The sequence below is a fragment of the Canis lupus genome, chromosome 3 (genome assembly GCF_048164855.1).
Source record: "Canis lupus baileyi chromosome 3, mCanLup2.hap1, whole genome shotgun sequence".
Taxonomy (NCBI): Eukaryota; Metazoa; Chordata; class Mammalia; order Carnivora; family Canidae; genus Canis; species Canis lupus.
Genome location: NC_132840.1, coordinates 7,948,095 through 7,975,777, shown reverse-complemented (window position 1 = coordinate 7,975,777; position 27,683 = coordinate 7,948,095). Strand labels below are relative to the sequence as shown.

At 44.0% G+C, this 27,683-nt stretch overlaps 1 protein-coding gene and 1 long non-coding RNA gene across 4 annotated transcripts; one reads left to right on the top strand and one right to left on the bottom strand.

The window, feature by feature from the left end:
- Positions 1-342: 342 nt before the first annotated feature.
- ZFP90 (ZFP90 zinc finger protein) lies at positions 343-23,515 on the bottom strand. 3 transcript variants are annotated; one of them, XM_072816383.1, is made up of 5 exons: positions 23,154-23,515; positions 22,807-22,873; positions 8,101-8,251; positions 7,668-7,763; positions 343-4,160 (listed from the first exon to the last, which is right to left on the bottom strand). In XM_072816383.1, exons 1-5 carry the CDS (start codon positions 23,498-23,500, stop codon positions 2,521-2,523), a joined length of 2,301 nt encoding a protein of 766 aa, XP_072672484.1. In that variant the 5' UTR covers positions 23,501-23,515; the 3' UTR covers positions 343-2,520. The 3 variants fall into 3 exon arrangements, with proteins under 3 accessions (XP_072672484.1, XP_072672485.1, XP_072672492.1); XM_072816384.1 differs by having other exon boundaries at positions 8,101-8,227; XM_072816391.1 differs by lacking the exons at positions 22,807-22,873; positions 23,154-23,515 and adding an exon at positions 17,219-17,260 and having other exon boundaries at positions 8,101-8,227.
- LOC140627835 (uncharacterized) lies at positions 23,413-26,582 on the top strand. Its single transcript, XR_012026393.1, has 2 exons — positions 23,413-23,658; positions 24,716-26,582. It is a non-coding gene; the product is annotated as an uncharacterized lncRNA (long non-coding RNA).
- The last annotated feature ends 1,101 nt before the right edge of the window (positions 26,583-27,683 follow it).

Below are 27,683 nucleotides of genomic sequence, written 5' to 3'. Positions count from 1 at the left end.
TCAACTAGGTCACAAGCTTGCTCCTAAAACTATCACTGAGCCCCAGGGCTGTTGACTTGTGTTCCTGTGTTGTAACAGAAATGTTATAAGAGAAAGGGAAAAAATGCTGGGCAGAGACAAGAGCTACCATAAGACCTAGAACTAGGAGTTGTAAGGATTAAATGAAATGATGGCTATGACATATTTCACATGATCTCTTTCCAGTAGTACACATTCAATAAATGGTAGCTCGTATTAACTCACCTGACCATGCTGAGTTTAGCAGTTAATCCCTCTTCCTTGACGCACCATATTTTAATCTTAGCCAAGTTCTGAAAACTGAAAAAGACAAAATGACTCCCATTCAACTAAGAAGGCTATTTATTGAAATAATACAATGATGTTACAAGGATGCATTTCATGTGGCCTAGAAAGCTGGGTGTTCGTAAGTGCGTGGTACCTGGTTGCGTGGAACTACAGAATCCTCTCCTCAAACAACCCACAACATACCATGTACATTTTGGGCTCCTTCTGTCAGTGCATTTGTTGAGATTCAGAGACTGGTTGGATCTAGGCCAAGTTCCACACACAAACCAGTGGTTTTGAGTCTTCTGAAATTAAGTCTTTACAGACTTCCATAAAAGTAGGATAGCACTCAACTGGTTACAATATGTCATTCTTAGAAACAGTCCACTATGGGGATCCCCAAGTAATCAGCAGCAAATAAGTTCCTGATAAGCATGGAAGCCACTCAATGTGTGTGTGTGTGGGTGGTTTGTGTAGAGTTACCCATTGTCAAACTATGAATCAGACAGCAACATGGTCTTGGCACTGTGTGTGTGCGTTAAGCATAAAACATCACAAACAAGGTATTTTTGAATGGTTAAGGTCTTAGAAGGGCAGGTCCCCATCTTGTGATGGACTCATTGGGCTAGACATCACATTTCAGTCCCCATGCACATTTTTTCTGCAAAGAAAAATTCTATGCAGAATATGCAAAGAAATATTCTACGCAAATATTCTATGAAGAATATTTGGGAGCCTCCTCCTGTTGTCCAGGATGAGACAAGGATGATGGATCCTGCTACCTGGCATGCAAAGAATAGGAAAGGTTTACCATCAACATCACCCATATCATTCCTATCATGGTTTGTTAGGGTGGGAAAATTTACTTAAGAGGAGAGGCTCCTGTGTGAAAGGGGCCAAGGTCCACAGTTGCTTCCAAATTTATCTCCACTGTTGGCACCTTTGAGATTCCTTTAGGAAAGCCCACGGGAGGCATGAAAGAACCTTAGGGATGGGAGTGGGCTACTGATGCTTATCTCATGCTTTACTGATGGAAGAGCAGCATAGAATTTAAAAAGTTAAATTTCTTATGATGAAGTATTTCCTTGGCACACAAAATGGATCAGTACATGGGTTCTCTAATAACTTAAAGACAGACTAGACTTTATGACAATGGGTAACTACATTTCTACTTCTCCACAGTAAAATTAATTTGGGGAAAAGTTTTCCTCTTTAGTTTTGTGCTGTTTTCCCTTTGAGCCATTTAGGTAAGCTTGGAGCTGTGCTTTCTCATGGGAGTGTCATACAAAGTACAATAAGAGGACCTAATAGGTTTATGAAACTGATATGTTAATTCAAAGTATAAATATTACACTTGAAAAAGGAAAACAAGTTACCAGCAGTTGAGCTACTCAGTTTTTGTTAACATTTTGGTACGTAAGCTTCCAACCAGTTGTTTTAAATAAGTCTGTGACAAATCTGTATTTTGCTGCCTCTTCTGCTTTTATGAATTCCCAGAGTATCCAACTCGAGTGCTCATTAATTTTTGTATTTAATTTATTTTAAAATTTACTTTAAAGCCCTCTGAATTCTAAGATACCTTTTGAGTGGCTAGATCATAGGGCCAAAGATCCAGGAGACCTACTCTCCACCCAGCTTTGCCATTATAAGCTGTATCACACTGTGCAAACCACTTCACATCTTTGGTTTTTGTTTCTTCATCTGTACAATGAAGCGGTTGGACCAGTTGATCTCATTCTTTGAATGGTGAATTCCGGGAGGTGGAATTGGTTTCCATGGTGAATTTAATGTAAGAGCTGCACTTGAATGCTGTTGTCAAACAATCTAAAAAGTTAAGTTTTGGTCACTGCTGCAGGAGTTTTATTAAAAAAGGCTGTAAACACAGAGTTACAAGTCAAACTGTTCCAAGTTGATGATCTCCTCCTGCATATACATATTCAAAAGCTTTATAAAGTCCAATACATAGGCATATCATTTCCAATTGGTTATATATATGTTTATAGTTGTTTTTACAAACGTCTGTAATCAATTTGAGAATGTGGCTTCTATTTATTAAAAAACAAAAACAAAACATTGTCTACTAGCACAGGGCTTTCTTCACACACAATGTGCACACACACACACACACACACACACCATTACATTCTTAAACTTCCTCTCAGGTAAGAATTCTCTGACACTGAATAAACAATATTTGAACTAAAGTTTTCTGCACATTCCTTAATTTCAGGGCTCCTACAGTTTATTTCGTGTATGAATTCTCTGGTGTTTAGTTAGCGCTGAACTTCTACTGAAGTTTTTCCCACATTCCTTACAAGCATAGGGTTTTTCTCCAGTATGAATTCTCTGATGATCATGCAGATTGGTTTTCTTTCGAAAGGCTCGCCCACATTCATTACATTCATAGGGTTTTTCCCCAGTATGAGTTCTCTCATGCTGAATGAGGGATGAACTCTGACTGAAGGCTTTCCCACAGTCAATACATTCATAGGGTTTCTCTCCAGTGTGGGTCCTCTCATGTTGAGTAAGTGATGAGCGTCGACTGAAGGCTTCTCCACATTCATTACATTCATAGGGTTTCTCTCCAGTGTGGATTCTGTGATGCTCTATAAAGCTTGTACTCCTTTTGAAAGCTTTCCCACATACATTACACTGATAGGGTTTCTCTCCAGGATGAGAGATAGGTTGTTGATTAAAGTTCTGCTCACATTCATAGGGATTCTGTCCGGCATGGATCCTCTGATGGTCAGTAAAGTCAGTAATGTGACTGAAGTCTTCCCCACAGTCATTACAATGATAGGATTTCACTTCAGTGACAGTGCTCTCATCTTGAGTAAGAGATGAGCTGTGCTTGAAATCTATGCTGTAGGTGTTGCTTTGGTAAGGTTTGCCTCTCTTATGAATCCTCATATGTTTGTAAAGGGATGGACTCTGTCCAAAAGCCCGCCCACATATGCTACATTCAAAAGGTTTCTCTCCTGTATGAGTCCGTTCGTGCTGGACGAGGGAAGAACACCGACTGAAGGCTTTCCCACATTCCTTACACTGGAAAGGCTTCTCTCCACTATGTGTGACCTCATGCTGAGTGAGGGATGTGCCATGCCTAAAAGATCTTCCACATAAATTGCATCGATAGGGTTTTTCTCCAGTGTGAATTCTCTGGTGTTGAACAAGGGAGGAGCTGCGCTGGAAGGCTTTTCCACAGAGACTGCACTGGTAAGGTTTCTCTCCCGTATGAGCATTCTCATGCTGACCAAGTGACGAGCTATGCCTGAAGGCCTTCCCACAAACATTACATTCAAAGGGCTTCTCCCCAGTGTGAATTCTCTGATGCTCAGTAAGCTGTGTCTTCCAGAGGAAGGTTTTCCCACAGTCACTACATTCATGGTGTTTCTTTCCAGGATAAATCCCCTGATCTGTACCATTAGGGAAAGCTCCCTCTCCTTTATGAGTTTTCTCATGTTTAGTAAGTGATGATCTATGAATAAAGGCTTTTCTACATTTATCACATTTATAAGGTTTCTTTTTTGCAAGGATATTATTCTGATTAAGTATGTCTGGATTATGTCCCAAGTTGCTTCCAAGTGCATCACATTCAGTAGGCCTTGAAGGAATGTTCAGTTGTGTAACCAGGACTGTGTTCAATCTAGAGTTTTCACCAAATTTATTTTGCTGAAAATTTTCTTCTGGTGTGATTTTCTTCTGGTTGGATGTGTCTGGCCCCAGATATCTTTTCCAGTTTTCCTGGTGCCTCTCTAACTGGCTAGTAACATCCCAAGTGTTTTCGAATGTGGCATGTGAATCTGTGCTACGGGATCCTTCAGCTATGCTCTGTTGCAAATGAGATGATTTGACTTCAGGCCTGGTCTTCCAGTCTGAAAAAAATCCAAAGTGCAAAAGTCCCCTGTTCCCTCCTACTGAAATTAACTGCTATAGTAGGAATGGGAAAATGAAAGAGAGATAAACTGTGCATGATTTGTTTTTGAAATTGGTCCTATAGCTGGGAGAGAAGACCCAAAATGAAGGAAAGGAAGAGTAAAAAGAAATGACAGTACAGACTGCAGAGCCAGAGTGTATGGCAAGTCTAGAATGAAGAAGCCCACCTAGGAGGGCTGGTTAGGAAGTAAGGGCATAAATGAGAATGAGAAGGTTAGGCACAGATACAAATGAAATAAAATCATGGTCTGTCTTGCAAGATCCTATCTGCTTCCCATGCTTCCTGTCCATTTTACAAATCATCCTCAAATCTGTTTTCCTAATACAGCCATTTCACAATTTCTTTAAAGTCCCCTTTGAGGCTCCAAATTCTTCAAATCTGACAGAGAAAATCCATAGCCACTGATGTAACTGAAATTATTCTTTGACATACTTGGAGACCAATGGCTATGCTTCACAAGCTGACATAAAGTAGTATTTCAGGAGGCAAATCATCCTTGCCTTTACAATTAGGGCTGTGGTTTTAGCCTATTTGAGTTCTGGTTCTAAACTAATCACTTCTCTCAACCAAAAAGGATTTTACTCAGCCTAGTAAATTGATCTCTAAACCCCTGTTTAACCTTATAATACTAATAGCAGAGAATTAATTAGTTTCTAGGTTCTAGAAATGGTAACTTAAAAAATAAGAGAAAGGAGGGATCTGGGGTAATAGAGATATTCCATACTGAAATGAATTTGGATTAGATGGGTGAATGCATCTGTCAAAACCAATTTGGTGGTACTTAGAAGAACTGTGTATCTTACTGTATGTATATTTTTCTTTAAAAAAACCATAAATATTGAACTCTGGTTAATTATATGTAAGCTGAAGTATGAAGGGGGGAAATGTATTTGTGTTGGCAACTTAGTTGGAAATGCATCAAAAAGACAGATTTTTTAAAAACACTGATAGATGGATAGATGAAGAATATGTGATAAAGCAAGTATAATAAAATTTTGAGGGCAGCCCGGGTGGCGCAGCGGTTTAGCGCCGCCTGCAGCCCAGGGCGTGATCCTGGAGACCCTGGATCGAATCCCACGTCAGGCTCTCTGCATGGAGCCTGCTTCTCCCTCTGCCTGTGTCTCTGCCTCTCTCTCTCTGCATCTCTACGAATAAATAAATAAAATCTTTAAAAATAATAATAATAAAATTTTGACAACTACAGAATCTTGGTGGTAGGTATATGGTGTTCACAGTATAATTTTTTCGACTTTCCATAAATTTGAAAATATTCATAATAAAATATTAGGAGAGGAAAAAAAACAACAACCAGGGGACCCTAAATCTGTCTCAAAATTCCTTATTCTGGAACAAGACTCCATTCCAATTTCCCAATGACAGAAAATGCTTTGTATTTCTTTTAGGATACTTCCCAGAGGGATATTTAAGAATTGCTTGTTGATACAAATGAGTAAGAAAGTTCTTTCCTCAATCACATTCCAAAACAATCAGGTAATTCCTTACTGATTTCTATGTGCTCTACAACACATAGAATATATAGATATACAACAGACTCTTTCTATAAGAGCCTGAAGTCTTAGAAACAAGACTTAATCTTTTGATAAAAAAGGAAAACCATCAGATGGTATATTTTAAAATCTGTTTGTGTAGCAAATATGATATAAATGGTATATTTGTGATCAAGGAAGGAAGAAATAAATATATTAATACATATTATATTCAGAGATTGAATAGACACCTTGAACTTAAGGAATAGAGAACTTTGGATAGGTAGAAAGCATTATCTAATTAGGGAAAGTATACACTACTTACAGAAAACATTAAAAAGAAGTTCAACTCAAGTGGAGCTTGTTTTAGTAGGAAAAGAAAGAGAATACTGGAAGGTGTGATAGGGGACCTTTAAATCAAGGGGGAGTTTCTGTTTCCTATCATGAGGTACAAGGAGTAACAGCAAGGTTTTGTCAGAGGTAGGTGGTTTATGAAGATAAAGCATTAAGACCCAATATGGTCCACCAAGTGATGAGTAAATAATAAACAGAATGTGGTATGTCCATACAATGGAATATTACTCAGCAATAAAACTAAGGAGGTACTACTGCATGCTACAACATTAATGAACCTTGAAAATAATATGCTAAGTGAAAGAAGCTGGTCACAAAAGGCTACATATTATGATTCTATTTACATAAAATACCCAGAAATGGTAATCCACTGAGATAAAAAGATTAATGGGTGCAGGGGTAGTGGGGAATGGAAAACGACTGCTAATGGGTATGGGGTTTCTTTTTGAATGTTGAAATGTTCTGTAGTTAGATATTGGTGATGGTTGCACAACTCAGTAAATATTTGAAAAACTACTAAATTGTACATTTTAAAAAGGTGAATTTTGTGGTACGTAAATTATATCTCAAAAAAAAAGGTATGATTTTAAAAATCCAATGTGGGTTACAAAAGAAAAGACAGAGTGAGCAACTTCAACTGAGAACTACAGTAATGTCCACATGGGGCCTAGTGTAGAAGGAAAATAATCTGAATTATAAGAAAAAGTCTAAACTGACTGGGGTGTTTGGCCCGAGGGATTAGGGATCCAGTGGTTTCTAATGGGTAGGGGAGAAATGGGTAATGAGTAATATAGTAAAATGTGCTGGGTGGGGATGAAAAATGATTAATTTGGATTTTAGGTATTTAATTGCATGGGACTTCCACAAGGAGGGGTCTTGTGAGAAGAGACAAAAGTGACCAGGGTACAAGTAAGTATGATTTATGAGTCGAAAGCATAGAATAAAGAGCTATAACTACCAGAGGGCAGGTACCCTTTTAAGGTGGTAATACCGAAAGAAAGAGGGGAAAGAAGCTGAAGAGCAGACTCCTTAGGCAGATTTGCTTAGGGGGGAAACCCAGCAAAGTCAGAGACCTAAAGCCAAGAGGTACTTAGTAAGCCAGGAAACCAGGCAAGGATGACACTCCAGGAACCAAAGAGAGGCAATGAAGCAAACTGGCATGAAAACAGAATGGAAGGAAGATGTAACTCCTCCCCAGACAGGTGTTGTAGGGTCAGGGAAAGAAGTCTGAAGGAAAGTTATGAAAAGGCAGAGAATCAAAGCCATGGTACTTCCTACAAGTCTGGGGCCAATAAAAAGCAGCAAGACAAGACAAGAAGACCCTGGAGTTCAATTAATGTCTGAATGAGTAAGAAAAGGGATTTCTAATCATGAAGGGAGACTGAGGACACCAGAGGAGAAAACCCAGCTGGGTTTCCTCTAAGACTGGTCAGCAGCAGGAATGCCCTACTGGAGAAGGGAGATAGAGGTGTTACCTGGAGATGGCTCAGTCTCCTCTGCAGGTCTAGGAGCTCCCAAGGCACCAACATGAAGGTGCTACCCCCTCCCTCAGCTGTGGTAATGTCTACATTGATTCCTGCATGCCTGTCTCCCCCGTCATTTACCTGGACAGCAAGGTCTTTGGATTTCTCCCTCTGATATCCATGGCTCTTCTCCTTGTTCCAATTTGAAGATCACCTCTGGCTTGGAAACTTGATATCCTGCTCATGGGTAAATACACAAGATTGGTTGTTTGTACAAGTGGACAAAGACCCCTCCTACAAGTCAGTACTAGTCCTTGATCTTCAGGAACTCTGAAGGGAAAAAAAGGTGCAACTTGAGGAGTCATGAAATCAAATGACCTAATTTCCAGTTCTGCAAAAGAAAGAACTTTACCTAAAGAGCAGGCTCAGAAAACCATAAAGCTGAGTCCCAAAGAGAAGAACAAGCACTAACCATGAACACCCTGCTCACTGCCACATGATCTATAAGCCCCACCACCTTAGCACCTGAGAAAGGAAAACTTGCCAGTAGGCAAGATACTGAATTGGTCCTTACCAAGAGAAACCAGGTGGCTATAGTTCTCCAGCATCACATCCCTGTACAAGAGCCTCTGAGCAGCATCCACATGGTGCCATTCTTCTTGGGTGAAGTCCACAGCCACATCTTTGAATGTCACTGATTCCTGGAGGATCACATTCTTGTTCAACTAGGGATCAATACCACAAATGTGCCCATGGCAATACTGGGAACATACTGTAGGGTCATCAGAAACAGTGAGCACACGTTTGACATCCTGAGGGGGCACTGTTTTTGCAAAGAATCCAGTATGGCAGGCAGGAAAGTCAGGAGGGGCCATATATTCTCTAATCTCATATTCCTACTTAGCTATCTTGCTTTCCTATAAAGCCAAGCCTTGTCACACAATCAGCAATTCCACACTGCCCATGTACCTCCTTTGTTACAAAACCCCAACATAGCAGGGAATAAAAATAGCAGCCTTCCTTCACCCACCCCCCCAATACCACTATGCTCCCTAGACATCAACACTGTTAACAGTTTGGCAGATACATGCAAGAGTCCCTTCTCCAAGGTTTCATTCATACATACACAGTCTTGTTTTGTGAAATACCTTACATATTGTTCTACAACTTGCTTTTTGCATTTAACTCTGTATCTTGGAGATCTTCCCATAGGGGTACATATGATTTCACCTTATCCCTTTGAACTGCTTCATAGTACTCCATATACAGCTATATCATAACACATTCATTGCCTAAAACCAACAGTACTCCATTGTACTGAGGATAAGATTCAGACATCCCCCACCATTTATTGGACTCTAGCCAGGCTGCTCTTGCTCATCCCTGAATACATCTAGCTTCCTCCTACCCTGAGGCCTTTATACTTGTTACTCCCTCTTCCCCTAGGATCTCCACATGGTTGAAAACGAAGTTTCTAGTTGTCCAGGCCTCATCTCGAGCACACCCCCTAGGAAAAGTTGTCTTGGCACCTCCCTCAAATTGACCCTCCATCACATTACCATGGTAATCTCTCTCACCTAAATTCCTACCACTTGAACTTAGGAACCAAACAGATTCAGGTAAAAAGGACACCGTACTTCTAACAATAATCTGAGATTAGCTGACTTGTTAGGTTCTCTCTTCCCTCTACCATGAGCTCCACAAGAACAGGGATTTTATCTATGCTGATGGGTTATATGCCCAGCACAGAGTGGATGCTTAAAAAATATTTGGTGGCTTCTTCATTCTAGACTTGCCATACACTTTGGCTCTGCAGTCTGCACTGTCATTTCATTTCATTTATTTATTTATTTATCTTATTTTTTTTTTTTTTTATTTATGATAGGCACACAGTGAGGGAGAGAGAGGCAGAGACATAGGCAGAGGGAGAAGCAGGCTCCATCCACCAGGAGCCCGACATGGGATTCGATCCCGGGTCTCCAGGATCGCGCCCTGGGCCAAAGGCAGGCGCTAAACCGCTGCGCCACCCAGGGATCCCTGTCATTTCTTTTTACTCTTCCTTTCCTTCATTTTGGGTCTTCTCTCCCAGCTATAGGACCAATTTCAAAAACAAATCATGCACAGTTTATCTCTCTTTCATTTTCCCATTCCTACTATAGCAGTTAATTTCAGTAGGAGGGAACAGGGGACTTTTGCACTTTGGATTTTTTTCAGACTGGAAGACCAGGCCTGAAGTCAAATCATCTCATCTGCAACAGAGCATAGCTGAAGGATCCCATAGCACAGATTCACATGCCACATTCGAAAACACTTGGGATGTTACTAGCCAGTTAGAGAGGCACCAGGAAAACTGGAAAAGATATCTGGGACCAGACACATCCAACCAGAAGAAAATCACACCAGAAGAAAATTTTCAGCAAAATAAATTTGGGTGGCTCAGTCGGTTAAGTGACTACCTTCAGCTCAGGTCATGATCTCAGGGTCCTGGGATGATAATGAGATGATCCATGGTAAAGCAAGGTGCCCAGGCATTCAGACCAGGGAAAATGAGGGAAGGGAGAGAAGCTTGAGGCAGGCTATGCACTGGGCCTGAAGTGGTAATTCAGTGGTACCACCTGAATGGGAGAAGAAAAGTGGGAATCCAATCCAGGGATTACCAAGCTTGAAAAGAGAGGCTGAGATTGGGCTGGGCATGGCCATCAGGGAAAAAGGGGTTGTCAAGGCAGGCGTTTTAAGTTAGGTTGTAAGAAGTAACACTTTCTCCCCATTGCCTACTCTATCAGGTAAACACATACAGCCCCTTTGGTTGTCAGCCAACCTGGATTCCTTTGCTCAACTGGTCCCTCTTATTTATTATTATTATTATTTTAAAATATTTATTTAAATAATCTTTACACCCAACACGGGGCTTGAACTCACAAGCCTGGGATCAAGAATCACAGGCTCCTCCAACTGAGCCAGCCAGGTACCCCTATTATTTTTTTTAATTAACTAAGTAATCTCTACACCCAGTATGGGCTTTTAACTCATGATCCCGAGATCAAGAGTCATATGCTCTTCTGACTGAGCTAGCCAGGGGTCCCAGTTTAAAACATGGTCTTCTGGTTTTCTTCTGCTTCCTCAAATAGATTGCACATGTGGTAAAGAATGTCCTAACCAGTAAACAAATATCTAGTCCAAGTTCAACAAATATCTTTTCTTGCCTCAACAGGACAATTGGTTTCTGTTCTACTCTTTGTCCCATCAACCCTCTTTCCTACTCACTATCAGAGTCAGTTTTCTAAGATGCAATTCTTTGATCATGTTATAAGCCAGACCACCAACACCTCTTACCCAGACCATTGCTACAACTTCTAACTTGTCTCTCTCCTTATCCACTCATGTCTTGCTCCCAAGTCTGTCTTCCATATATGAACCAGAGTGATCCTGTTAAAACCTGTCAGATCAAGTCACTCCTTTGCTTAAAAATCTCCAACAGGATGTCACTTCATTCCAAGTAAAAGCCAAAGTCTTTACAGTGGCCTACACATCCCCTCCCCCAGTCTGGTCCCCAGCTATTTCCCTAACTTCATCTTGAACCTCATCTCTAACCCACTGCTCTCTCCCCTTCACTTACCCTGCCCCTCCTTCAGGTTCCTGGAACACACTAAGCATGTTTCTGCTCTGGAGCCTTTGCTTTGACTGTTCCCTTGACCTGGAAGCCTCTTCTTGCAGATGGGCATGTGGCTCCCCATTCACTTGCTTCAGTTCTTTGTTCAAATGTTACCTCATCAGGGCAAACTTCCCTGGCTACCCAGCATTAAACAGCACCCCCACCCTGCACTGTCACTCTGATTTCTTTTTTCTTTTTCTTTTTTTTTTTTTTTAAGATTTTATTCAGCAGCCCCAGTGGCGCAGCGATTTAGCGCCACCTGCAGCCTGGGGTATGATCCTGGAGACCTGGGATCGAGTTCCACGTCAGGCTTCCTGTATGGAGCCTGCTTCTCCCTCTGCCTGTGTCTCTGCCTCTATCTCTCTGTGTCTCTCATGAATAAAATATTTATTTATTTATTTTTAAAAGATTTTTATTTATTCATAGAGACAGAAAGGCAGAGACACAGGCAGAGGGAGAAGCAGGCTCCATGCAGGGAGGCTGACGTGAGACTCTATCCAGGGTCTCAAGGACCAGACCCTGGACTGAAGGCGGCACTAAACCGCTGAGCCACCAGGGCTGCCCTCTTCTCTTTTTCATAGTTCTTAGCAGCTGACACATATTTTCATTTGTTTATAGTCTGTTTTGCAGAGTACAATGTAAACTCCAGGAAACGGGGACTATTATTTATTTTCTTTATGACTCTTCATTGCCTAGAACAGGCCTGGCACATAGTGGGTGTTTGAGGAATATTCAATAAAATGTTTTTCTTGAAATTAAGAATTAGATTCCTTCATGCAACCTTCAGAGAACTTTATAGCCTGGTCCCCACCTTACTTCCACAGCCTCAGTTCTGGCTTCTCCTTCCCTTGTACACCGTAATTCAGCTTACAGAAGAGTTACAACTCTTTGAAACTAAACATTTCTTTTGTCTCTGTAAAAATGCTTGGCCTTCCCTCCTCTGCCTAGGTAACACTTATTCTCTCACCAGGACTTGGTAAAGTTCTCTCCTCTGGAGCTCCTCCCCTAACATTAGGTATGGGCCAAGTGCCTCGTCCCAACCCTCTGCCCCCCACCCCCTCCTTGGGGCCCTCTCCAGCATGCTCATAAGACAGAAGTGTCTGTTACCTATTATTCACTGTACTCGGAAAGGGTTAAGACCTTGTCTCAGGCACCTCTGAATCTCCAGAGGTCAGAACCAGTTTGGTACACAAAAGACAATCAAGATCTTGCAAGATTAAATAGGTAAAATGTACTGAGACTCCTGGTGTGAGTGAGCCACTCTGAGTGGGCTCAACTCTACAGCATTCACCCTCCTTCCAGATAAAACTGGACCTCATTATCAATCCCTTTTAAAAATTAACAGTTATCATGAAGTATCAAGTATCATTTCACCTTCTTCATGTTGACATAAAAAGTCCAAAGAACTAGAAAGAGCATATACTAAGTTGAGAAGACTCAATTTCCTGGGCCCATAAAAAGTGGTACACTAATCATGTGCAATATCCCTTGGATAAATCACAGACTCTTGGTCCAATCTTCTCATCTATAACATCTGTATCTGGGTTCCCTGAACTGAAAATGTAGGCTTTTTAAGAGCAGAAGGGTCAAAGGACACTTCCAACTCTATAGGACCACACTTGTAAATATAAAGAGATACCCCTCCAACTCTAACATGTGCCAACTCTAGAGGAGAAATCCACTCAAATTCTAACTCAAAAAATTTTGTAACTTAGAATCTTTACAAAGCTGAAAACCAGAGAATGGTAGCTTATAAGTTAAAACAATCAAATTTATAAAAACTACTCCAAGACCAAAGTTAGTTTGCCCAATTAGGACACAGTATGGGGTTTTCACTCAAGTAGTCAGTGCTCCCTGACACCAGACCAATAATAGCTTGGCAAACTGGGTTAACAGCGTATCTAATGATAAAGTACAGAGAGAAGACACTCTTACTGTTAGCCTTTACACACATACACACACACACGCGCACACACACACACACCCAACTTAGCCTAAGGACATTATTATCCATAGCATTCTACCTGGAAACCTTGCCTCTTCATTTTTCTTTTGTGCCCTGGAATCACCAAGACCCTCAAAAAACATCTCCTACATAGAGTCCCTTCATCTCTCAAATCCTGCTCAAATCCTCCCGTCAATGATACCATTAAGCCATGCAATAACTTTCTAGATTTATGCTAATATGGTAGCCACCAGAAACATGTCACTACATGTGCTCATGCTCATGCTACATGAGCATTTATAATGGGGCTAATTCAAAATGGGATGTGTGGCAAGTATAAAATACACACTGGATTTCATTTTTTTTAATTTTTATTTTTATTTATTTATGATAGTCACACACACACACACAGAGAGAGAGAGAGAGAGAGAGAGAGAGGCAGAAACATAGGCAGAGGGAGAAGCAGGCTCCATGCACCGGGAGCCCGACATGGGATTCGATCCCAGGTCTCCAGGATCGCGCCCTGGGCCAAAAGCAGGCGCTAAACCACTGCGCCACCCAGGGATCCCCACAATGGATTTCAAAGACTTAGCCCCAAAATAAAGAAATAAATAAAACAGTTCATTCATAATTTTAAAATACTGATTCAGGGGATCCCTGAGTGGCGCGACGGTTCAGTGCCTGCCTTTGGCCCAGGGTGTGATTCTGAGGTCCCGGGATCGAGTCCCACATCGGGCTCCCGGCATGGAGCCTGCTTCTCCCTCTGCCTGTGTCTCTGCCTCTCTCTCTCTCTCATGAATAAATAAATAAAATCTTAAAAAAAAAAAAACATTTAAAAATAAATAAATAAAAAAATACTGATTCATGTAGAAATATTTCAATTATATTGGGTTAAATAATATGTATTACTAAGATTAATTTCACCTATTTCTTTCTACATTGTACTACCAGAAAATTTTAAATTATATATGTAGTTTATATTTCTCTTGGACAATATTCTAGATTGTCCTAGATCTCCACCTCAGCCACTCTCCTATTGAATCATCTTTCTTTCTTGGGTAAGGTGATGGGATAGGAAGATCCTAGGCTCACCTCACCCTATTGATACACCTAGATAGCACCTGCATACATGCAAGTAACCTAGGACATGACTTGAAGGCTGGCAAACAGATTCTCCACAGTGAAATGTAGAGAAGAGGCCACAATGAAGAGAGTAGAAAAGGTGAAGACTGGTGAGCCAAACTGATCTGTGGGACTGTACGCAGGAGAGAGGAACAATGTGGGTACAGAGAGAGAAGAGAAGTAGACCCCCACACCAGGCACCCCAGGCACATGGGACCTGAACTAGGAAGATGAATCCTTGTAACATTCAGCTTTGAAAATCAGAAGGGCCTAACTCTCAGAGTTCCTACAATAAGTGGGACTTAACACATGGAACTTTAAAAAAAAACCAGAGGGTTCAGCTCTGAAAGAGCCAGACAGGGGTGATAGGAAACTGACTTCCTGCCCTTAAAGAGACAGCACAACAAAGAGCCCCAGAGGGCAGATCACAGAAGGAGCAGTTTGAAAAACACCTGGGGTACAGGGGTAGGAGATATATTTACTAATCTCAGAGCATGTGCTGGAGGGGCAGGGATCTTTCGGAGACTTCAAGAACAAAAGAGCTGGCAGGCACCAATTCCCTCTCCCACTCCTCATCCTCAATACATGGACACCTGTGGGAACCAATGCAGTGCCAACACTCTCCACTTAGCTTGCTAACAGTACACCCTGCTCCAGTGCTCTTCTGTGGCCTCACCCCTTACATCCCAGCCTGAGCAGGAGTTTTCCCAGGATGCTGCAGTCTCCCTCCCACAGCAGACCAGCAAGGAACCTTACTGTAACTATGTGCCCCACCCTCTAGTTCTCCCACAGACCTGCTCCCTCCTATATATCCTTGGTGGGAGTTCATCCAAAGCAGTGCCACAAACCTGGCAGTATGCGAAAAAAAAATTAGTATATGTGCAAAAAAATCAGTCAAGGGAGTCACAAAATAAAAGGATGCAAAGAATGATACCATATACTTAAAATGTGAGGGAAGAGGAGTAAAGAATGGGTTCAAACTCTGGTGACTATCAACTTAATATGGACTGCTACATGCATAAGATTCTATATACAAACCTAATGGTAACCACAAATCAAAAACCAATGACAGATATGCAAAGAGGCGGGGGGGGGGTGGCGGGTGGAGAGAAAGGAATCTAAAAAAAGCCAGCAAATTGTGAGAGAAGAGAGCAAGAGAAGAAAGGAACAGAAAAGAACTACAAAAAGGACCATAAAATTAGTAACAAAATGGCAATTAAGTACATACTTATCAATAATTACTTCGATTGTAAACTGTCAAAATGTTCCAATCAAAAGACATTGGATGACAGAACGGAGGAAAAAATCAAGACCCATCTATATGCTGCCTACAAGAGACTCATTCCAGACCTAAAGACATGCAGTCTAAAAGTGGAAAGATAGGAAAGCACTTATCATGCAAATAGAAGTGAAAAAAATGCTGGGGTAGCAATACTTACACTTGACAAAATAGACTTTAAAACAAAAGACTGTAAAAAGAGACAAAAAAGGACACTATATAATCATAAAGGAGACAATCCAACAAGAAGATACAACAATTATAAATATTTATGTATCCAAAATGGGAACACCCAAATACAAAAAGCAGCTCATAAAAAACATAAAGGAAGCAATCAAGAGTAATACAATACTAAGGAACTTTAACACTTCACTTACATCAATGGATAGATTATCCAAACAGAAAATCAACTAGAAACAGTGGCTTTGAATGAGACATTGGACCAGATGGATCTAACAGATACATTCAGAACATTCCATTCTAAAACAGCAGAATACACACTCTTTTCAAGTGCACATGGAACATTCTCCAGGATAGTCATATGTTAGGCCACAGAACAAGTCTGAACAAATTCAAAAAGAATGAAGGCATACCATGCATCCTTTTCAACCACAATGCAATGAAACTAGAAATCAACCACAAGAAAAAATCTGGAAGAAACAAACATATGGAGGTTAAATAACATGCTAAGAAACAGTGAGTGGGTCAGCCAAGAAATCAAAGAGGAAATAAGAAAATACACGAGACAAATGAAAATGAACACAATAGTCCGGGGCATCTGGGTGGCTCATTTGGTTGAGTGTCTGCCTTCGGCTCAAGTCATGGTCCCAGGGTCCTGGGATTGAGCCCCATGTCAGGCTCCCAGTTCCAGCGGGGAGTCTGCTTCTTCCTCTCCCCACTGCTCATGCTCTTTCTCTCTCTCTCAGATAAATAAATAAATATAAAAATAAAAAAAGAAAGAAAGAAAGAAAACACAACAGTCCAAAATCTTTGGGATACAGCAAAAGCAGTTCTAAAGGGAAGTTTATAGTAATACAGACCTACATCCTCTCTCAAATTTTGCCTCTGCCATATGCCCTTGTATGTCTACCACATGGACTTTTTGCCCTTATTACATCATTCTCTTTCAAGGCTCCTTTCTTTTGTACATCTTATTCTGACCACCATGAACGTTTTTCCCCTCAGCTCAACAGGAAAAATTCCTAGTCACCTTTCTAGAAGCAAATCAATGGTCCCTTCCCTTCTGAAGCTTTTCCAGATCCTGCATTGCCCTGCCTCCCCTTCAGCATCTGGCCCACATCTCCATTTCAAAGCTGTAGCTGTTTGTTTTTTTAACTCTATATGCTCTTAAGATTTTATTTTATTTTTTTTAAGATTTTATTTTTTTAAAGTAATCTTTACCCCCAAATGTGGGCTTGAACTCATGACCCTGAGAGCAAGACTTGCATGCTCTACCGACTGAGGCAGCCAAGTGTCCCTAGAGCTGCAGCTGTTTATTCACATTTTTTCTCTCAACACCTTCTCAAACTTTTCATTTCAGTATCTCCAAAGCCAAGCATGTTGGAATTGTCCAGAATCACTGGAGCAACTTAGAAAGCTTGCCCATGCAGGGAGGGCCCTGACAAACAACTTTTTAAAACTCCTCAGGTGATTCATTATAAAAGAGCAACAGCTAACATTCAGTGAACACTCACCATAGGCCAGGCACCAAGCTTGGTCATTTATGTGCATCTTCTCACTAAATTTCCTCACTGAAGCTCTACTGCCATCCTAAAGGAAGCAGGTGCCTTCCCCTGACTACTTATGAAATGTGACCCTTGTTAATAAGAACCACAGCCTGGCACAGAGAAAGTATTCCAAAAATGTCTGCTGAGTGAACGAATACAGAGTCTGGGTCATTCTAAGTGAAGGAAAATGAGGAGTCGTTTTGAGGATCAAAAAAAAAAAAAAAAAAAAATTAAAAGGAATTAAATTTTTGGAAAATAAAAAGCAGGGGCAAACAGAAAAATAATGTTGTTAAGAGCCAAATTCAAAAGCTAGTTCCTCTTGAATACCGGCCAAACAGAAAAACCTTTGACAAATCTAGCATACGAAAAGAAACAACTAGGGTGCCTGGCTAGCTCAGTCAGTGCAGTGTGCAGCTCTCGATCTTGGTCTCATCAGGGTTCTGAGTTGGAGCCCCATGTTGGGTGTAGATATTATTTAAAAATAAAATCTTAAAAAGAAACAACAACAAAATAAATGACTTTAAAGGGAATAAACCAGTAAAATATATAGCAGGTATTAAGAAATGTAGAAAATCTTAATGAAGTGGATAATTTTTAAATTTTAAATTACCAGTGTTGATGCAAAAAAGTAAAAACCTTAATAACTGAGGAAGAAATAAAGAAAATTGTCCCCAAATCATCCTCTCTATAAAAATCCTAGATCTAGGGACGCCTGGTGGCTCAGTGATCCTGGGGTCCTGGAATTGAGTACACATCAGGCTCCTTGCCAGGCACCTGCTTCTCCCTCTACCTACCTATGACTCTGCCTCTCTGTGTGTCTCTCATGAATAAATAAATAAAATCTTTTTAAAAATTAATTAAATAAAAATCCTAGATCTAAATGTTTTATAGGTAAATTCTTTCAAAAGGCAGAAAAAAATGAAAAGCAATCTGAATACTTCTCTAAGTTAAGGATAAACATGCCATCAAACCACTGAAAGATCTTTCTCACTCTAAGGGCTATTTCACTTAAGAACACAGATGTAAATAATTTTTTGAAATTGTATTTTCAAATAAAAAGATCATTTGTAACCAAGAGAATCTTTTTTTTTTAATTTTTAAAATTTATTTATGATAGTCACACACAGAGAGAGAGAGAGAGAGAGAGAGAGGGAGAGAGAGGCAGAGACATAGGCAGAGGGAGAAGCAGGCTCCATGCACCGGGAGCCCGACGTGGGATTCGATCCTGGGTCTCCAGGATCGCGCCCTGGGCCAAAGGCAGGCGCTAAACCGCTGCGCCACCCAGGGATCCCTAACCAAGAGAATCTTATCCTAATATTATTTAATCATAAAAATTTTAGAAACCTATGAGAAGTAAATTTTGGATTGTTCATGCAAACCAATATAAAACAGCCATTAAAAGTACTTTTTTAAACAAAAGAAAAATCCTCATAAAAATTATATGAAATTTGAAATACTTAAGGGAAAACATGCATAGGGAGGAAGAGAAGACAATTCATCACAACAAATGCGGAGGTGCTAAAGAGGGATCACAAATTACTTTTTCCTATTAAAAAAGAAAGAAAGTAGGGACGCCTGGGTGGCTCAGTGGTTGGGCGCCTGCCTGCCTGTGGCCCAGTGTGAGATCCTGGAGTTCTGGGATCGAGTCCCACATTGAGCTCCCACATGGAGCCTGCTTCTCCCTCTGTTTCTGCTCTGCTTCTCTGTCTCTCATGAATAAATAAATAAATAAATAATCTTTAAAAAAAAAGTATATTATACAGAACTCACATGCTTTGATTATATATATATACATATATTTTAAAGATTTTATTTATTTATTTAAAAGAAAGAAAGCCAGCAAACTGAGAGAAAAGAGCAAGAGAAGGAACAGAAAATCAAAGGGGCCTAATTTTGGACCAGCTGCCCCTCATAAGATATATTTTAATAAAAGTAGTGCAAAACAGCTGTGAGGATGCATGAGCGAGGCACCTAACCTGACCCGGGGGAAAGAATGGGCTAAGGCTTAGAGCTCAACGCCAGTCAGCTCAGCAGAGGCTAAGAAAGGGTGTCTCTGGACAGAAGGAGCTTGAACATTCCTGGCTGCAAACATCCTGACCTGGTCCAACAAGTAGCCTGGCTGCCCCTGGGGGTCCAGAAGCATCCTGTCTGAGTTGGGGAGACCTGAGCTAGCTTTGGTTGAGCCTGTTCACTATGCTGGTCTAACCATAGAGCTCTTGGGATCTGGAGTCAGTGGAGACCAGGTCCTGGTTTTTTCCTCCCCTTCAAGAAAACCTAGTCTCCATATGCAGCTTTTTTTCTTACAAAACTTTCCCCATTTCTTACTTTTATGGTGGTTTCACCTTTTAAAATTCCTAACTAAAAATGCAGTGCCCATACAATGAAGAAAAAGATACATAAGATTTAAACAAATATAGCTATTTATGATCTGAAGTATTTTCGAGGTAACCCCTCTGCTCCCATTCCCCTCCAGCTTGGAGCCATTTCAGGGACGTATTTGTTAGCCAAACGCTGGAGGAAGGTACCGCTAGCCAATCACCTCTTCTCGGAAGCTCTTTCAGACTCTTGCTCCTACACTTTGTCATTCACAGTAATCTTTAAAACTAAGAAGCAACCATCTTAGTTTCCTGTGCAACAACAGTGACTCAAGCTACACCAAACACTTGCAGCTCCCTGAACACATCAGACACACACATCCTGCTGCTCAGAGCACTCTTCTCTAGACCTCTGCATCACTGGCTCCCTAACCTCCTTCTGGTCTGTCCAGATGTCACCATCTCACTAAGAAGAAGGCTATTTAAAAGCTGTATCCTTACCACAGCCCACCCTCTCCCCCACTCAATCCCCCTTTACTTTTCTCTACCTTCTCCCCCACCCCTGTAGTGTCAGCTTCTAGAATATTATAAAAGTTGGGGACCCCTGGGTGGCTCAGCGGTTTAGCTCCGCCTTCGGCCCAGGGCCTGATCCCGGAGTCCCGGGATCGAGTCCCACGTCGGGCTCCCTGCGTGGAGCCTGCTTCTCCCTCTGCCTGTGTCTCTGCCTCTCTCTGTCTCTCATGATTTATTCACCCGGGCTGCCCTAAATAAAATCTTAAAAAAAAAAAAAAAAGTTACTGACTGCATTTTTCTGTCTCCTCCCTATAGGATGTTAAGTCCCATGAAAGCAGAAACAATTATAAATTTTGTTCACTAATGTATCCCAACCACTTAGAAAAGTGTCTTTGCAAATCACAGGGATTCAATGGCTACAGGCTGGTAAATGAATGAAAGGGTTACCAGGGCCAAAATGAAAAAAGTCCAAACTCCTTTCTATTTTCCTCTACACACTGCCTGCAGCCCACACCCACTGTCACACAGGACAGCAGTTTCATGAACATGCCCCTAACCCACAAAGTCAATCAGCTCTATCTCCACTCCCTTCATTTTCACTTGTTGGACTCTGCTCCTATTCAAAAGTACATCTCCACTGACTTTTTCCCACGGGTGGAATTTCCTCTCTCCTGTCTTCATAGCAGCCTCTGAACCTCTGAAACAACACCTAACACTACCTCTCTTGTGCTATATGCTTGTTGTGCAGGAGGCTTCCCTCACTGTTAACCTCCAGGATAAGCAGTCACATGACTCAATTACTCATCTCTTGCATTCCCCAGAGGGCCACACTCAGAGATAGGGAACCGCCTACAAAGGGAAATTTCTGCCTAAAAAGCCCCCTCTGTAGAGTCAGTTGTTCTGTCCTTCCTCCAGGGTCATTACCTGCAGTCTGGGTTAGGTAACCCAAGTGGACTGTCAAGACATTCCATGAGAATATAACTGAACTAGAGTTCTGGGACAACAAAGCTTTGAAAGTATAGTTTAAAGCAGCCTAAAATTCACTGCTCAGAACACAAACCCACTTCACCATTAAAAAGGCGACCCCCAGGGATCCCTGGGTGGCGCAGCGGTTTGGCGCCTGCCTTTGGCCCAGGGCGCGATCCTGGAGACCCGGGATCGAATCCCACATCGGGCTCCCGGTGCATGGAGCCTGCTTCTCCCTCTGCCTGAGTCTCTGCCTCTCTCTCTCTCTCTCTCTCTCTCTGTGACTATCATAAATAAATAAAAATTAAAAAAAAAAAAAGGCGACCCCAATGGAAAGGATTATTACCCCCGCCCAGGATCATCGCCTCCAAGAGATGTTAAGTGTGTTAAGCGACCCTGATTCTCACAGCCTGCTGAGGAAGCACTTTATATGGACAGGCATTGATGACCAGTGATTTGCCCTGGCTCACCTCAAACCAAACTGTCTTGTTCTATTATTGTCACTTGTTTTACTCCCTATGCTTATAAAACAAAAACATTCAACAAGTAAAAGATATAAAGGCATTACACATACTGTGTTTAACTTACTAGAAGTTGCTTTTTAAAAAAGATTTGAGAGAGAGCATGCGTGCGTGCATGGACGAGCAAGGGGAAGGGCAGAGGGAAAGCAAGAGAGAATCTCAAGTAGACTCCCACTGAGCTCGGAGGACACGAGGGGGTGGGGGCTCCTGCTCCATATCATGACCCTGATATCATGACCTGAGCCAAAATCAAGAGTCCCATGCTTAACCACCTTGGCCATCCAGGCACTCCTAATTCACTGTGAACTGCTTTTATAGGACATTACTAGCCAGTATTTTTATGTTTTTGTTTGTTTAGATTTTACTTTTAAGTAATCTCTATATCCACTGTGGGGCTCAAACTCACAACCCTGAGGTCAAGAGTCACATGCTCGACCGACTGTGCCAGGCAGGTGCCCCTGGGTTGGTTTTGATAGTCTCACACACTTAGCAACTAGAATCTTTGACTTTCCTTCATTCTAAGGAGAGTGTGGATTAAAATACCATCTGAACCTTGTTTTATTTTCACCAATATACTCTACGTAAATCAATGCATAACCTCAGAGTTGTGATGCTTCTAGAAAATGCCTCCTCCCTTACAAGAATAAATGAGTTTAAAAATCAGTTTCATCTTAATGAAGCTGAAGGCTGGACATCTGGGGGTGTGCACTATTATACTTTTATTAAAGCAGAAAAGAACACGAAAAGCTATGGGAGAGGTCATTCCTCTTTCGTATGGGTCTTGTTTGTTTGCTTCCCTCCTGGCCCAAGAAAGCCCATCTCCACCCTCTTCCAAGCCAAATCCCGACCAAACTTTTTCGGCTCCTTAACGGTCTTCTGGCCCCTGCGTCAGAGGCTGGGGTCCCTATCTCCCTTACTAACAGTTAACCACCTCCTCCATAGTTCTCTATCCTGACACCCTACCCTCTCCAGTCCTTGACGGAGTTCAAGGAGTTGGCCTGGCACTCAGGACTCTCAACAGTGACACTTCCCAACACGCTGACTCAACTCTTCCCGCAGAACCTCACCGCCCCGTCCCCTCTCCCCCCAGGGCGGCCCCTCCCCCCCAGCTCGGACTCGCTGGGTTTCGCGCAGCTGGGGGGGCTCTGAAGGGATGACCAAGCTAGGAAAGGCAGTCGCACCGGCGGAGAACAATGACTGCTGTAAGCACGCCCCGGGGAGTGAGGAACGCGCTGCTCACCTGGGGCGCGGCCGTCGGAGGCCTCGGGGCCATTCCTGCCTCGCCGGGGCCGGCTCCCAGGCTGCGGCTGGGGAGAGAGGACAGGGCCCGCTCGCCGGCTGCACCCGCCGGGCCTCCCGCCGCGCCCGCCCGCCTCCTCCCCTCAGCCGCTTCTCCCGGCCAGGGCTGCGAGCTGCGCGGGCCGCGCGTGGGCCTGCCGTCCCGCCCGCCGCGGGGAAGGGCTCGCCGCGTCCCGGACCCCGCCGTCTGGCCACGCCCAGGGCCGCCCGCAGGAGGGTGGGCGCGGCCCGGCGGACCCAAGCCAAACCCGTGGGAGGTGCCGCCTCGACCCGCGCACGCGGAGTTACCGCCTCCTGGGGACCCCGGATTTCGCGGCCTCGGGCCCGCCGGGGCTCCCGCCGGCTCCTCCTGCGCCCGCTGCAGGTTCAGTCCCCGCCAACACTGATGCGCGGAAGGACGGCCCACCGCGGCCTGAGCCGCACCGGGGCCGGACAATGGCCGCAGCGGCGGGGCAGAGCCGGAAGTGCGCCTGCGCACGCGGAGCCTCGGCCCCGCAACTCCCGGGCCGTGACGGACTACACTTCCCAGAGGCCCCCGCGGGTGGGTCCCGCGAAGGCGGCCTGGGGGGTCGCTGCACCACGCTGGGGCGGCTGCGGTGGGGTCCGCCGTGTGGCGTTGGCACGCGTGTGTCCATTATCTCCAATAATAGACACTGAGCATCTCTTCTGTGCTAGGGGCATGTTGCTAGGGCGGATTCAGCGGTAGATGGGGAAGGAAAGACCCTACTCTCGGGGAGCTGGTGTGCACTGCTGCGGACGAGGCCAACAATAAAACCGTAAACATATCCACAAGGTATGTTTCAAGTACTGACTTCAGCTCCAGGAGTAGGACGGGGAAGGGAGAAGGGCAGCGTTGCGTCTTCATCACAAGATGCTATTTCCGTTGCCTCTCCTATGCCATATTCACCTGTGGCTCACCACTGAAGGTTTGGACACTGATTCCCCACACCACACCTACTACGACTAAGATACTTGAGTCACTTATTACTCCAAGTGGATTAGAGAATCTTTTCCTGTTGTCCCAGAATTGGTAACCGCGATTCAGCTGAGGATTTAGTTCTTCCGCATTCTGAAGAAAGACAAAGCCATTTGGAGCTAGACACCCTCAGGTCTTACAAAAGGGATCCGGGTGCTGAATTTGCCCTGTTGCTATTAACCGTTGCCTCGACACCACCCCTCTTTCGCAAGCCCTCTAAGGAAACTAGAAACGGGAAAGAAAAGAATTCCTCAGAATGCAAGCCCTCCGCCTAGGGGGTATTGCAATGTTCTACCTCCACTCCCAAAGAAAAGGTCTCAAACGTCGAGAACACCCAGGAAAAGGGAGGTCACATAAATTACCCCCAATGCCTTCCAGAGAAAGGGAAAGGGGTTTAGAGAACCGGCTGCGTGTAATGAGAGCAACCTGAATTCTCATTGTGTAGTGAGTAGATACGCTGGAAAACAATGGGGCTTTAGGCTCCGGTTTGGGAGGGGAGGGAAGGGGAGGAGGGGGGTGTGGCTCACAATACTAACAAGGGTGCGGAACTAACGATGTGGAAGGAGCTGAGGAGGTTGGAAGTGGTTGAACCGGAGCCAGATCTCTCAATCAGGTATTGGTGGGTTTCCTCCAGGGAACTCACAACTGCACTCGCGTATCTGCCGCTGTGGCTCAGCAACTTGAACCCTGGGTGGAATCGTTTTAAAACGTTTTTAATTGCACTGATGCACTGGAAAATTGGTAAGGAATACACAGAGGGCAAAAATGACAAGAGTGGTGGGTGGAGCACTGAAAGCCAGCTTTCACCTGCAAGATTTTGCCAAACGAGGCAAAGTTGAGCTTCGTTTTTCATGGTCCCCTTCTTTCCGTTCAGGGACTGCGCTGTGGCCGGGAAGGCCAAGGGCACCGAGAGGGGAGCGGCAGCCTCCTCTCCGGGGAAGCGCGGCCCTACCCTGCGGGCTCTGCGGCTCTGCGGCGGAGGTCAGGTGTCCTGGTAGGCTGATGTCATCCGGCCACAGGGCGAAGACGGCTGAGCGGCCAGTTTCCCCGAGACCAGTCCACACCTTTGAGGCTGTGCGGCCGGCGTGGCGCTAACCAGCCTCGCAGCCAACCAGGAGCGACATTCTCCCCGCCCGCGCTCCGGTCTCCATGACAACCGTCTCGGCGTCTGGTCCGGACTTGGAGAACCGAGGCTGAAAAGACCGCCTCACAGGTCCAGTTGAGGTCCTGCCCAGGAAGATTGGCAGGGGCCCCCGGGTGCCCGAGGGGAGCTCCAAAGCCTCTTCACACCCCGCGACACGGGGGGCAGGAGTCCTCCCCGCTGTTGGGGAAGCCGGTGATGCACTATTCAGCGGGATTCGCGCCAACCAGGGCAGAGGAGAAAAGGCCCGTCGTTAATGCCAAATGCCTTCCATGTTACCTGCTCTATCTTTAATATCCACCTGGATTGGGCCTTCCTTCAATTCCTCACTCGGCCCGCTGTGGGTTCAAGCCTTCTTCCTGGGGCCTACCCCACAACACAAGAATATCCAAGTTCCAGTTCATAAAATGTTCCACCTCCTGGTTCCCATGAGAATTCGTGAGAAAAAAAAGGGACCTGACGCAGGTAGCTCGCCCAGATGCGACTCTGTTCAGCCAGAGAACCGGCGATCTGGACCAACGGGCTTCGGGTCCCCAGTCTTCCACGCACTCTGAGGCCAGGAGCACGCGACTGAGACGCCGAGTGGAAGCTGCGTAGCTTCAGTCATCCACTGCCAGATTTGAGGCCGAGCTCCGGGTCAGACAGGAGGGGAAGCCAGTTCTCAGCGCCGGGTCCTCTCACATCAGACCTACACCCGCTACAGTTTGGAACGTCCAGACATCAGTCCCCGGAGCGCTGGGCTCTAGCGCCACCTGCTGGCCACTGGGACCCTCTACTCTGGCAAAGTCCGCTGCCTGACAATACGAACATTAATTTGACAGCTTCCAGACCTTTATTGACCCTGCCGACTACCCTCACGTCAAGCTTGAAGCCTCTCACTTCTTGAATACTTCTCACTTCGACAAAATTTCACCTAACACTTATGTGGCCCACGTTTTCTGAGCCCTACTGCCCCGATTTCCTCACCAAACCTCCCTGGTGGTCTCCTGCTACCCTGGACTGAGCTGAAGTGACCCACAGACTCTTGCTCCATCCCAGCTGCATGGACTCAGGCTGGATCCAAGTGGTGACACCTCAAGGGCAATGTAGTCCCTGCAAAGGTCACAAAGGGCCAGGCGCCAAAAGACCTCACTTTAGCTTCTGGCTTAGCCATCTTGCTCTCCCAGTCACTTGCCCCCTTGTTTATCAAGTCTTTTGTTTCTCTGTGGAGCCCCAGGTGCATGCTAGCATCCCACCTTTGGCCTAGCACTGTGGCCTGGTCCCACCCTCTCCTCATGGGCATGGCGTAATGAAAAAGTCTATTCAAGGAAGGGCTTTCCCCCAGATAGATACCTCTGTTATATGAGACAAGGGTGTTCAATGACTGGGATGTGGTTAGTTGTGTAGGAAGACCGATCCTGAGTCTTCAGGATCCCCTGAGTGTGGGAAGACCAGGCACTCCAAGACGTGAATGGCATCTGAGGGCTTTCCCAGTCAAACACAGGGGACTCTGCTTAGAAACCAAGAAGTGGTTCTAAAATGGTCCAAAGACAGGATATGGAAGGAGGGCAGAGAAAAGATGAGGGATTAGAAATTAAAACAAGATTGTTCTCACATCATACTTTTTGATGAACTGTGTCTTTCTTTTTCTTTTTCTTTTTTTTTTTTTTTTTTTGTTTGTTAGGGGGGTAGAGGAGGGGCAATGGGAGAGGGAGAGAAAGAATTTTAAGCAGGCTCCATGCCCAGCATGGAGCCAGTCACCGAGCCAGATCTCATGACCCTGAGATCATAGCCTGAGCTGAAATCAAGAGTCGGACACTTCACCAACTGAGCTACCCAGGGACCCCTCTGAGTTTGTTTGTTGAGATTTTATTTATTTGACAGAAAGATAGAATCAGAGGGCACATGTGGGGGAATGACAGAGGGAGAGGGAGAAGCAGTCTGCCTGCTGAGCAGGGAACCTGATGCGGGGCTTGTTCCCAGGACCCTGAAATCATGACGTGAGCCAAAGGTAGATGCTCAACTGACCAAACCACCCAGGTACCCATGAGTTTTTGTTTTTAAAATAAACTTGCAAGTTAATTAACTTGCAATTATTCTCAACAAGGTAATTTTTGTTCATGGCTAATGTTCTCTAACATTACAACCAGATACATGAATCCAAGGGCCCAAGCTAGGCTGTCCTTAGACTGAGCCTGCCGGGGGCCCAGTTACAGAGACATCTGACTGCTAAGTGGACTGTAGCCCCAAGAGAATCTTACCCACTTGCATGCCCAGTAAACATGTGCCCCCTTAACCTGGCTGAGTTTATGAAATGAAGGCTTTGCTTTATTATAAAGAGTAATGGGCTTTGAGGTCAACTAAGCCAGCTCCTTCACTTTAAGGATGAAATAGAAGCCCAAAGAGGGAAAGACGTTAGTTGGAGAAAAAAAGAAAATGGTACAAGAAGAAAAAGATTCATATGATCAGCTAAAGGAGATTCATAGGTTACATGTGGCATTGGGTGTTTTTTTTTTTAACTTATCAGATGAATCCTGGGGTTTAAAACAATTTAAATTTAAAAATGATAATTTAAACAATAGAACACATTCTAGATTAGGTCTTTGGTCATTTGCATCATTTTCTTCTTTTCCATTTTATCTTCAGCCCTATTTGCAGGACTGAAGTTGTGTGGTCACCCAACAAGTGTCATTCCCTCTCTGGGTTCTATTTCATCTGTAAA

Excerpts from the sequence above, each read along its gene's own strand:
- ZFP90 (XM_072816383.1), bottom strand. The coding sequence starts at position 23,500 with ATGGACACACGCGTGCCAACGCCACACGGCGGACCCCACCGCAGCCGC. Across the intron at positions 8,252-22,806 it reads CTCCGACGGCCGCGCCCCAG|TTGAACAAGAATGTGATCCT; the intron begins GTGAGCAGCGCG and ends ATTGATCCCTAG. Across the intron at positions 7,764-8,100 it reads TAGCCACCTGGTTTCTCTTG|GATATCAAGTTTCCAAGCCA; the intron begins GTAAGGACCAAT and ends ACCCATGAGCAG.